Here is a 12235-nt window from a genome sequence, read left to right as displayed (position 1 = left end):
GAGGAATGTGGAAAAAGAACAGGTTCTTTTTGGGCAGCTGATTCAGAGAAGCTCAAGACTTCCTTTAATGGATCATGACACCTTCCTGACCTACACAAAGCCCTGCAGGCAGAAAGCTCTGCCTGGTTTACTGCACAGATTTAAGACCTTGTGCTATCAGCACAGTGCTCTCGGGACTCACTTGCCTTTGCTCATTCACGCTGTTGTTTGCATGCACAGTAAGAAAACACCTCAGGGCCTGATTTACTCCCTCCCTTAAAGCTCAGAACTAAGCAGAACTTAACAAAACCAGGGTGACTCTACCTCTGTTTAACCTCTTTCACCACCCAGCACCACACCAGGCAACACTTCCAGAAGCTCTTGCACTAAACTTAGCTCGACGCTGCAATCACTGCCACCACGCACAGGCAGTGCTGGGGCTGCTACTGCTGCTCCAAATCCATCACGTTCACATCATTCCTTCCCTCTGCTGCAGGCTGGCATGGGCATCAGGGCTGGCTGGAGCTCCTGAGGCCTCTGGCTCCTTGGTTTGCTCCTGAGCACACATGTTCCCTTTCGTAACAGCACACAACTGGGGCTCAGCAGTGCCGGTGGGAACCTCTGTGCTTCCTGGCTCTTCTGCTTTCTACCATGGCTTTAATTAGCTCTATTTCCACTTCCCTGTTCTGTGCAGCGGGGAACACATTGCAACACAGCCTTTTTCTAAGAATAAAACCACCAAAATGCCGACATAAAAGTTAAAACCAAATTATTGAGGCATGAAAACTGCAATGAATTCGGTGGCTGTCACCGTTTGGATATTCATAGTTATTCACCTTGCAAAGCACATACAAGTCTATGCTGCGTGTGCTTGTGGGAGCAGTGGCCTAAACACTTTGTCAGAGAGAAAAGCTGTGATTTCAATAGGAGAGCCCCAAATCAAGGTAACAACAAGCTCCTGCAGTTCTTCAGGTGCTTCTGCAGCACCACCCAGGTCCTGGGGTTCAGCATCACTCAGCGCTGCACTGGGTGCTGCAGGTGGAATAACTGGGCACAAGAGGAACATGTTTCCCAATGGGAACAATCAATCACTGGAAAATCTCCCCAGGGAAGTGGTGGGTTCCAAAACACTGGACACTGTTTGCTAGGATTCAGCTGGAGAAGGTGCTGGGACGTCTAATCTAGGTCATGCTTTGCCTAGAAAGGATGGAGCAGATGATCCTCAAGGTCCCTTCCAACCTGATATTCCAGGATTCCTCTGGAGAGAGGCAGAGGAGGTGGGAATGAACACACAGAGGGGGCTCAGTGCCTGCAGGGAAGGGTACCAGGATGGGTGAAGGGGAGCTGCAAGCTCAGTACGTGAAGAATAAGCCTCAGAACTGCGAGGACCTGGGCACCTCCTCCTCTAGCACATAAATAAAGCTTAGTGGTGATGCTTTCTGCCTTTAGAACCTCCTCACAGCATCCAGCAGCGCGTGGTGAACTTTTGGTCTCTGGGAAAGCTTTGCTGGTAGACGAGTACGTACCTGTTCTAGCGAGAGGCTGTGGCTTTAGAGCCGAGAAGGAACCGGCTCCTACCCTGAGCTGAGGGATCTCCTGCACAAAACCACCCCAGAGAACAAACCAGTTGTGGGGTAACGCGGTGAGCAGCGCACAGAGCAAACGCCCAGCGCAGGGTTTAATTACTACGTACAAAGGTGCTTGGGTCGGGGCTGCTCTGGGCTGCTCCGGGTGTCAGCGAGCAGCTATGCGGCAGAACAGGATGTCGGATTAAGGAGACTCCAGCGAAACCCGTGCTGAGGACATCAGAGGGCAGCAGCCGGAGCTGGGAAGTGAGTGAGAGCTGGGTGGTACCGAGCAGAGCTGCCCACAGCCTCCCGGGTGCTGCCTGCGCTGCTGCCTCAGAGCACGGCACGCAGCGACCTGGCTGCTTTGGGGCCGGACATGGAGGGGGTTTAGGGGCTCAGCTGCCTGGAGCAATAGGAAGAGGTGCTCTGCATGGGTGCAAGATGGACTTCTCTTGCCCCAGTGCAGCAGGCTGCAAGTGAAGGGCTGGGGGCTCTCACCCGTGAGCACGTACCTGCTGAGCGCCGGCACAGCCTTATCTCCACGCAGGAGGGTTAATGTGTAACCCGGCTCTGTTTGGTTAACCCAGGAAAGCAAAGAAGTGCTGGGATAGGCACGGTCAGGACAAGGATTTGGGCAGCGCGGAGCGACGGACGTGCTGGTAAAACAAGAGCAACGTTAATGATCTCTGTTCTTTCTTGTCCTTCACTTTCTGTCCTTTTCCTGCTCAATGGGCTGCGGGAGAGTGCCTCTGCCCCAGGGGAGCGCAGGGCTGTGGGTGTCGGTGGGGTTATGTACGTGGGAAGGTGAAAGCGTGGTGGGGCTGCCACCAGTGAAGATGGGCAAGGTGGTTTGAAGGTGGTGGCAGGGGGAAAGCTGGGGGAGACCCAGCCCTGCCAGCGGAGGGGCTGGGAGAGTGTGCTCAGGACAGCAAAGAGCTCAGGCAACTGCTACCTGCACTTGATTTACTTGTTTAAACAGATCTGCCATCACCTCCTTCCTCCCTGAGGTGGGATCCATCCTGCTGCCAAGCAGGAGCAGCCAGAATGGTACCTGCACAGGACGAAGCCCTTTGCTGTAAGGGTTAGGGCTTGCTCTAGACAGCAAAAAACCCCCGCTTCCTTAATACGGCTGGAGAGCTGTGGTAGAGGACTTGTAGTAGCCCTGGCTGTAAAAGAAAGTAGCCTCTTCATATAAAGCAATTAGCATTAATTGCTACCCAGCACCTCTTTGATGTCTGAGGGCTCAGGGAGCTTTGTAAAGGACAGTTATGGCAGCTCTCCCTGTTAAAGTATAGCTTCTCCTAACAGCATTTTCAGTGGCAGGAGATAGAGACCTGATAGGAAAACAGCTTCTCAAGTGCCGTGTATTCTAATGTAAATGCTCATGGCTTTAGTTGCTGTTATTCAGCAAAAGGAACTGTAAAATCCTTCTGGATCGTAAAACCTGGGATTTTACAGCACTGTTCCCGAGCTGGATGAACGCATTAGAGCCATAATCGCATCAGAGAACTGGTGGGCAGGAAAACGAGCTGCTTTCTGCATGGATCCTCCCCAACACGGGCCGAGCGCCAGCCTGAACTTTGCCTCCCCATGGAGGGGAGGGTGCCAAAACCTTGGCAGCTGCTTTAGGCTTCTGCAAACACTGTTTGGACAAGAGCAAACTGCTTCTGCCAATGGATACGCGGTGATGGGCACCCTTGGGACACCAGGACATCCCCATGGCCTGGCGGGACCGCTGATCAGAGCAGGGCCAGGCTTCGTCTGTGCTCTTGAATGGGTGCAGCAGGGAAGTGGGAGGCAATGAGGAGCATTGCAATGAGGCAGCAGGAGCCTCTTGCTGCTTAGAAGCAGATTCACATTTCACATTGGAAATGTTCTGGGTCATGGTAAATCCACATGGCTTGTGAAAGCCTAAACCCCCCCAAACTCACCTTGTGTCCCTGCTTCCTCACAGCTAAACGCTCTGGCGATGAAGTTATCTGAATTCAATGGAATCCAGAGTGTTGCTGTCGAAAGCTACCCACTTACTGCGATGTCATTTAAGCAGTAAATAATGCCTAAGCTGAGACTGAAGTAGTGGACGGATTAGATCTGTCAGGGGGTGCCTGTTGAAATCTGATTTTTGTGGTGTATCCCAATTACAAAGGAATTCTTTCAGGCTCTAGCCCTCTGAACAAGCAGCCACTTCGGCTCACTTATCACTCCATCTAATTCCCTGCTCCAAGACAAAAAGCAGCAGTATGTTCCTGTGCCATGGCCAGGTCACGGCACAAAGAGTTCCTCTGTCCCTCAACAAGCAAATCCCCTCGCATGGGTCCCTGCGTGCTCTTGGGGGGGGTATTTTGCTGTTCTCAGCCTCCACAGCACAGTCCTCTCCCAAACACCCGATAGGTGGTGTTGGTCCATTTCAGAAGCTCGCTGCTTTACATCCATAAGTAAGGGTGCCTTTTGTCGGGCACTCAGCATCTCCCCGCAGGCCATGCACCCTGCAAGCACAAAACTGTCCCCTCTGCCTCCAGAACCATGCCCCAGGCAGATCTCGCTGCCAGCAATCCCAATGGCAGGTTGTTTGTCAGCAATTACTACCCTATTTGGGTCCCACTAGTTTGGAGGTACAGGCTGAATCCAGAAGGGTGGCAGCAGTTCATTGCCATGAGCAAAGGGGGATGCTGGAGACAAGGCACTGCCCTGCTCCCCGCAAGCTATGCCAGGCCCGTGCCCAAACACACCCAGGCGTGCCCCAAAGGAATGGGGGCAGCTCCCCATGGCCACCACACCCCTGCAGCCCCAGAGGAAGGGTGGCAGGAGGAAGCTGTTTGCCAAGAGGAAGCTCCCAGCAGAACAAGGCTGCAGCTGAACAGCAGCATTTCGGGTCAGCGTGGTCTGAAGTCTGGGGGGAAGAGATCCTATGAGTTGGAGCTGGGCTGGGGCTTGCATTGGGATGGGATCACTGATCCCATCACCGAGGCTGAGCTGGGCTTACAGCTTTTTCCTTCACTCAGGAACTGCTTTATCCACATCTCCAAGATAGCCACCAGCATGGGATGGCTGTGGATAAACAGTCCAGAGCTTACAGCTTCAGCAGCACCACAGCCTGCCTGCTTGTGTTGTCCTGGGGTACGGGACCTTGCAGGTTAATGCCTCTCTTCTGCTTCAGCCAGGACATTGCCCCCCGGGCAGCCTGGGATATGCCTAGGAAGGAGCTGGGAATGGCTGGCTGCAACTCCGGCAGCTGCGACAGCATGGTCAGCACGGCCTCCAACCACTCACAGCATGTAAGTATCCCTGTTGTGCCCAGCCTGGGCATGGCTCCAACCCCTGCCATGGGCAGGGACCCCTTCCACTGGAGCAGCTTGCTCCAAGCCCCTGTGTCCAACCTGGCCTTGAGCACTGCCAGGGATGGGGCAGCCACAGCTTCTCTGGGCACCCCGTTCCTGTTCTCTGCTCAGGGCTGCTCTCCATGAGTGCTCTGGAAGCACTCGGGTACCCTGGGGCAGCGCCACGCTGAGGGCAGCACAAAGACCAAGTGAATTCCTGCTCCAAAGCACTCCCAGATTTCCAGTCCTGCCCCGTGTATGGCAGCAACCGGGAGCCTTCACTGCTGCAAGGCCTCCTCTGGGGAATGGTACCCGGAGCCCTGATGCTCCCTTGTTGTCTGAAGATGCCGATGCAGATAGTGCCGGCACAGGATGAGCTCCCCAGGGAGGGATTAGACCAGTTGGGTAACTGGGTCAGACTGGCACCAGCAAGGGTGACTTCACCTGGACAAGACAGCAAGCAGTACCCCTGGCTGACAGGAGATTAATTCCTTAGTTAAGGAAGAGATGAGTTTGGGCCATGGGTGTAGATGTGTCATTTTTCACCATCTGCCCATTAAGGCTTGTTTGTCTCCCAACACCGATTCCAAGATTGATGGACTAATTACATCCTGTCTGACTTGGAGCATAATTGATACGTGCAAGTGCAACGCTCGGTCCTGAACAGGTTTTCTATTTGATAGATTGCAAACCAGAACCAAACCCTCTGGGATGTATTAGGGATGGAAAAACTGGTTGCAATATTGCCTGGTCAAAGATTTGGATAGGTGTCTGCCTGCAAAACAGCCACACCTGGGACAATTTCTCCTCCCTGCTTGTTGATTTGATGCACACCCCATCCTTTCCTGCCCCTCTTTTTTCATGATATATTGCTTCTATCACTTGTAACTTGGTGCTTCCACAGCAATCACATCTCATGATACTTGAAATGCAACAAAAAGTAAAGATCTTGCTGGGAGAACAAGGAGAGGGACCACCACCCGCAGATAAGTCTTGGGTATTTATGATGTTCAGGCAAGCTTCTGAGATAAATCACTGCTCATCAGCACAGGCACCTATAGACCACCCATGGTACCCATCTGCTTATATCCCAAGGTAAACTAAAGGACCAAAAGGTAAAGACCAAGTTTCCAAGTTAAGAATAACCTGTCTCCTGATGCTCATTTCAACACAAAAATGGCTTTAAGTATATACTTTAGGGTTTTTTTAGAGCAATTTGTCTAGTTTTCTGTGGCTGTAAATACCGATTTCTGAACAGCCCCTGGCCAAGAGCTGTCACACATCTCCTAACTTCTTTCTCCTCCCTCTGCTGCCTTTTTTCCCCTCTTTTTCAGAGTGATAACAGTTATGACTACTTATCTGTAGAAGAGAAAGAATGTCTGATGTTCTTAGAAGAAACTATTGGCTCCCTGGATGCAGAAGCAGACAGTGGGGTCTCTACCAATGAGACCGACTACATGGAGCCCTGCAAGCTGCCTGGGACCCGGCCGAAGAGAGGCTCCATCCCCCGGGGTAAGCTGGAAACCCATGGTCCAGGCCTGGTTTGCAAAGGCAAGTGCTCTGCCATGGCTGTTGTGGCTTGGGAGGCAGGAAGGAGTGTGTTTTGCAGACGAGAAGGTGTCCATGTGGTGCATGACTTCATCTCTCTCTTTGCCTAGACCTGGAAAACGGGGCTCCCCCCCCGCAGCACGCAGCTGAACAGAAGAGTGGTAAAAACCCCTCTGCCTTCCCAAGGTCAGCTCCAGCAGTGGTTCCGAGCTCAGGCTATTCCAGTCTTCCGAGGATCACCACTGTAGCAAATGGAGCCTCTGACAGCAAAGCGACAGTGCACACAGTGGAGGACCCAGTGCCGGGAGAGAAATCCTCGCAGGAGATGGCCAAGGAGGACAGGCTTGCCCAACCCAGCATAAGGAGCCAGATGAAATCCCTGGAATCTTTGCTTATCCAACCTCCAGATCCCTTCCAGGATGAGCTGGTGAGCCATGAGTGGTCACGCAGCAATCGCTCAGATGACAAGAGGGAAACAGCCAAGGAGACCAAGACTTGGATGTCCTGGGGCCAGCCAGAGAAATCCACATTGGAAGAGGCCCCTCAGGACCCTGATACCAAGCGCGGGCCTCCCACAGCCCCCAAACCACGGAAACTGCCACCAAATATTATCCTAAAAACCAGCAAAAACAGCCCCGTGGCGCTCACCTCAGAGCCCAGCCACAGGGTGAAAGCATCACCTCCATCGCTGGCCAGCGACGCCGCTGCCGAAAAGGTGAACTCAGGGCACCTCGACCCCAAGGAGAGGGAGAAAGCCCGGCGGGAGGCATTGGAGAAGCTTGGACTGTCGCAGGACAGGAGGGAGCCCAGCGCCCACCTTCAACCTACAGCACACCCCCAGCCGAAGGAGGTGCCGTTCGCCACCCCTGCGGAGCCCGAAGCCCGCGATGGGGCAGTGGAGAGGTCGGTGCCGGGTGGCCGGCAGATGACCTTCAAATCCAACACCTTGGAGCGCTCCGGGGTAGGGCTGAGCAGCTCCATGGCCAGCGCCAAGGAGCAGAGCGTCAAGACCAGCAGCTCCTTGGGCAAGATGTCCTTCATCGAGCGGCTCGCCCCCAGCTTCCTCAGGAGCAGCCGCCCCAGGCCGGTGTCCTTTGGGATGGGGAAGGACTTTGCTGGTCTGAAAGAGCCGGGGCAGGCGGAGCAGGAGAAGAGCAGCAAGCGGCGATCGCACCCGCTGCAGAGCTTCCCCAGGCCACCCCGCTCCTCCGTCAGCGTCAAGATTTCCCCCAAGGGTGCCACGGATGAGAACCGGCGAGAGGCGCTGAAGAAGCTTGGGCTGCTGAAGGAATAGCTCCATGGGCAGTGGGGCTGCTGGGTAAGCGGCTTTCCCCCCATATCCAAGGGCTTTCACTGCCTGTCCTCAGGCAGCACAACCATAACCATCTTCTGCTGCGATCTCTCGCCTCAGCATCTTGGGAGAGGTACCACGAGAGGTATTTGGAGCATCACCAAACGAAGTACCACCACGTGTACATAGCGTTTTGTATATAGCAAATGTATAGGAGCTATTTATGTAAAGCATCGCTCAGCATGTGGACGGGGCATATTCCCTACAAAGTCTTCAATGCACTTGGGGATTCACTGAAACAGGGAAGCCATGGAACTGGGGGTTTGGCTGATTTTAAAAGGCATTACCTGTGGATAAAGCCTCTCTGGGAAGAAGTGCAGGACTCTGCTGCTCCTTTAGGATTTTATGGTCTTTTATTAACTTTATCAAAGCCTTTGAGGCCTGAGCACCCACCTGCCCTATACGAGTGCCTCCCAAAAGCCACCACTGCCATGTACAGAACCAGACCCTTTGGAGGGGATACAGTGATGTTCCCCATGAACAAGTGCTCCTCAGGGCCTGGCTGGCTTCACAACCACTGCGAGGCTACGCTCACATCCATCCCTGACAACCTGGATACAGCCCCTAGACACAAACATCCATCTTCATTGTGAAGTGACAATTAAGAAGCAACAGGTTGTGTGGGTGGCAGACCCAGGAGTGCTGCCCCAAAGGAGAGATACGAGGCTGAAACAGGACCATTTCAGCCCCTTTCAGACCCTTCTCACACCTTTCAGACCCAGCTGATGCTGTCAGTGTTTATGCTGCACACCTTTCATGACAAAGGTGGTTTATTCCTGTAATAAACTTGTATATGATCCAAAAATGGCTTTGTAATACAGAGTGATGTTGCAGTCAAAGCTCTGGTAAAGCTAAGCAATGAGTTTAAACCTTCAGTTTGTCTTGACTTGAGGAGTGGGGGTGACCCAGGCAGCTGGGCATTGCAAATGATGAGTCTCAACCAGATACTTGGGCCTCTTGCAACCCAGGACCCACACGAGATGGGGTTTTGTGCAAGTGCGTCCAGTGCAGTAAGTAAATACAAGGTCTCCTACAGCACTAAATCATTTCCATCACTGACCCGCAGTGCAAGCGGCTTTCCAAGAGAGTGTTGTGAATACTAAACAGGCTCCTACCGACAAAACCCAGAGCCAGGCTTCTGATTCCTCTCCAAACAGGCATCAGGAGCTTTGGTTCGCATGGAAAGCAGGGGAGGGCATCCTTCTGCAAAAGCTGCATCATTTCACACAATAAAGGTGCGCACAAGCGGAGGGCATAGCACTGACCCATGTAAAGAATCCAAGGAATGTGAGAGAATGATGTCTGATCAGCTACACTTCATGGAAGCAGGGAAATGCTAGTTTGTAGTTCAGCAATTAAGTGAACTAGTTCTGGGCTGGCCAGCAGCAACACAAACCTGTGCATCAGGGAGGAGACGAGAGGCTGCATGGGTTAAGGTCTGACCAGAACCTCAGCAGGTTGCTCAGCAAGCACCATGTTGCATGTACATTGGCTCCAAAAGGGGGAAGGAGCCTTGTTATGGAAGGTTATTAAGTCATCCAGCCTGAGCCCAGCACCTTATTTCAAGCCTGGAGCTGGGTCAGTAGTGGCCAGGCAGGACCAGCAAGCTGCTGCATAGATGCACACCATAGGAGATAACTGCAGCCCAGGCCTGGCTGGTTGTGGGGATGGCTCTAACCCCAGCATGGCTGAAGATGCAGCTCTGCCACATGCCTGGAGCATCACCAGTGGTTTAACGGGTTTGGGGGGGGTCAGGCAGGGTTAAGGTACCCTTACACAGGGTGTAACCTGTGACCTCTAGGCTAACGCATGGACAAAGACATGGGGGCTGCTCTGTGCCTACAAACTGGATGCTCACACCACCACCGTCCTGTCCCCTTCCTCCTTAGCTGCCTGCTTGTGCCTGAAGCAGGAGGCACCATGAGCAGCTTGGGTTTAGGAAGCTGATTCCTGACACTCCAAGAAGCTCCATGGTGCTGAGAGGTGGCCGCAAGAGCAGGATCCATCCACCAGCAGCAGGGCTCCTCTCCAGGTGGCACGGAGCAGAGTCATGTGTAAACTCTTGCATAAGGTCCCAGGCCGGGAGTCACACAGCCCGAGGGGATAACAGCTCCGTTTCCAATAGCTGCAAACGTATCTAGCCTGTAAAATGCCCTATTCTGCTTGCAGGATTGAGCAGGGCTTGCCCATGGTGAGTGATTCAACCCAGAGGGGCCAGCAGCAGAAGCAGCACTTCCCATGGAAAGGCACAGATCTGGAGTTCATTCCCCAAGGAATGACCCTGATCTCTTGTGGCTGTTGTTTTAGTTTATTCTGTTCCGTTTTCACCCTACCTGAGCCGTGTGCACTGCTTGTGTTCATGAGCATCACTCCACCCCATCACAGCTGAATAAGCAATCTTTGGAAGTGAGGTTTCTGCAAGGAGGTCTACCCAAACCTCAGCTTTCCTGCTTGACACGCATGTTACACTGTAGTACCCCCTGGTTCTAAATAAAGGATTGGAAGAGAACCCTTTCTTTCCAAAACCAGGTGTTTTTAAGGGAAGTACAGGTTCTGTTTCAGGCCAAAAATGCTTTCAAAGATACCTTAATGCTCTCCTCCTTTCTCATCAGGTAAACGAGGTAAGATTAAGACTGCAGTAGTCATGCATCTACATTATGCAAGGGATGTGCACTAAGAGCATTCAGCAGCATAATGCTGGAATCAGCAGTGGATAAAAAGGGATGGTCAGAGGAGAGGAGTGTGTGGATGAAAACGCACTATTAAACCATGGAAGCACAGGATTCAGAGAGCTGACCCCTTCACCCACAGCTTAATCTTGCACCTCCCTCTCTGCTTTCATTTATGGTGTGCTCTCACTGCCTTTAAAGTCAAAGATTTGCACTTGAAAGTCCACAGCCTGAGCTGGGTGGAACCTCTCCTGCTGCCTGCCTGCACATGGGGCAGGTTGAAGCCTGCCCATCCCACAGGCAGCACCAGTTGTCCCTGCTTTGATCGCAGGGGAAGCAGCATCACTCACAGCAGCATCTATCACCCAGGTAATTGCTCCCCAGCCCTGGCCTGCTGGAACACTCCCTCTGCGCCAGGCAGCAAGGACCACACTCTGCTAATGCAACATAACCCATAATTCATCGACTGAAAGGAAGAGATTTACCTGTGCTCCAAACCAAGGGGCATCTCTCATCAGCAGTCTCCGGCATTGAGCTGCTCCTCAGCCAGGTGCCCCTGGGTTCATCACAATGATCTGATGTCAGAGCAATCACAGCAACCCCAGTTTGCTGACTGGCAGGACTCAGAGCAGGGAATGAGCCTCTCTTATAAGGGGAAAAAGGTGGTGGGTGGTCAGATGAGCTACTGACCATCTCAGCTGTGCTCCCCCAGCACCAAGAGGCAAAGGAAAGGCTGCTCCTGGCTATTAATGCCAATTAACAGCATTTGGGGGTATCTGGGAAGCAGACATGAGAAAAGCAAGAGTAGAAAGCAAATGCATCTCCAGGCTCAGCCAGATTCCAGCTGAGTTCTCTTGTCTGGGTACCTCCGAAAGCAGCCTTCGCACTACTTAATTCTGTGCATGATCTGTTTGGTTTGTGCCCAGGAGGCAAAATCTCAGCAGACCCCAGCCAAAAACCAGCTGTGAAGAGAGATTGTAATACAGCAGCAGTAACCTGGGGAGTTGGTAGATGCACCCTCAGTGCCTTAATGCAGGTCGTACACACTGTGTTTAGGTGGTGCGACGATGCTAGAAAAGACCCAAAGGAAACACTCAGCTTTGCATCTTGCATGGAGCATTCATCTGCTTCCTAACTATCAGTCCCATAGTGGCTCAGACGTATCATTTCCATGTCTACATGAGCCTGTCAAGAGCTACTATCCCAATTAAAAGCATTCTTGTGCACATCTGTCATTACAAAGGTCAAATTCGGGAGAAGGGGGTCGTTAAATCCCGGCGGTATCAAAGGACATCAGCTCTGCTGGGAAGTCTCCAGGAGAAATGGGCTGTCTTAATAGCAGGCTTTGTCACCGTGCACTGAGGGTGTCAGCAGGGAGCCTTGGGGCTGGTGTCCCATGGGAGGTCGGGAAGATGGGTTGGTTACTGCTGGAGAGCATCAGACCTGGGCTGGGAGACCCATGGACCCACTGGAGTCTCTCCCACTCTGTGGGAGGAGACTGTAGATGTCCAACAGTCTTTAACCATGTTCCAATGGGGTTTAGGCAGTAACCTGCAGCTGAGCCTCTGCCTTTTCCCTGCTCACATGAAGAGAAGGACCCCCTCCAACTCCAACTACTGCAGAAGGAGGGATACATTACCCCTATTTCAAGGAGTCTCGCTTCTTAACCTCACCAGGATAACCCCCATGCTTTGCCTGTTTCTCTTCCATTCAGTGCTTTGTGGGGGTTATTATAGGAACGCATGGCAAACGGAGGGGGTGTGGGGAGTGCTCCTGTGCAGTGGCACTTGGTATTCCTGTTGC

The 12235-nt window shown here is 52.7% G+C and overlaps 1 protein-coding gene across 2 annotated transcripts; it reads left to right on the top strand.

The window, feature by feature from the left end:
• Window positions 1–1396: 1396 nt before the first annotated feature.
• On the top strand, window positions 1397–8568 carry C19H1orf116 (chromosome 19 C1orf116 homolog). Of its 2 annotated transcripts, none has more exons than XM_065698416.1 (5): window positions 1397–1497; window positions 2135–2206; window positions 4705–4822; window positions 6199–6376; window positions 6523–8568. In XM_065698416.1, the coding sequence occupies exons 1-5, from the start codon at window positions 1412–1414 to the stop codon at window positions 7704–7706; spliced, it is 1638 nt and encodes a 545-aa protein (XP_065554488.1). In that variant the 5' UTR covers window positions 1397–1411; the 3' UTR covers window positions 7707–8568. The 2 variants fall into 2 exon arrangements, with proteins under 2 accessions (XP_065554488.1, XP_065554489.1); XM_065698417.1 differs by having other exon boundaries at window positions 1439–1811.
• The last annotated feature ends 3667 nt before the right edge of the window (window positions 8569–12235 follow it).

Source organism: Lathamus discolor, chromosome 19 (assembly GCF_037157495.1).
Source record: "Lathamus discolor isolate bLatDis1 chromosome 19, bLatDis1.hap1, whole genome shotgun sequence".
Lineage (NCBI taxonomy): Eukaryota > Metazoa > Chordata > Aves > Psittaciformes > Psittacidae > Lathamus > Lathamus discolor.
This window is presented reverse-complemented; position numbering and strand designations above follow the sequence as displayed.

Bases quoted from the DNA above. Each gene is read 5' to 3' on its own strand.
- C19H1orf116 (XM_065698416.1), top strand. From the start codon at position 1,412: ATGCTTTCTGCCTTTAGAACCTCCTCACAGCATCCAGCAGCGCGTGGT. The intron at 2,207-4,704 runs GTAAAACAAGAG...CTTCTGCTTCAG, and splicing joins GCGGAGCGACGGACGTGCTG to CCAGGACATTGCCCCCCGGG. The intron at 4,823-6,198 runs GTAAGTATCCCT...CCTCTTTTTCAG, and splicing joins CCTCCAACCACTCACAGCAT to AGTGATAACAGTTATGACTA.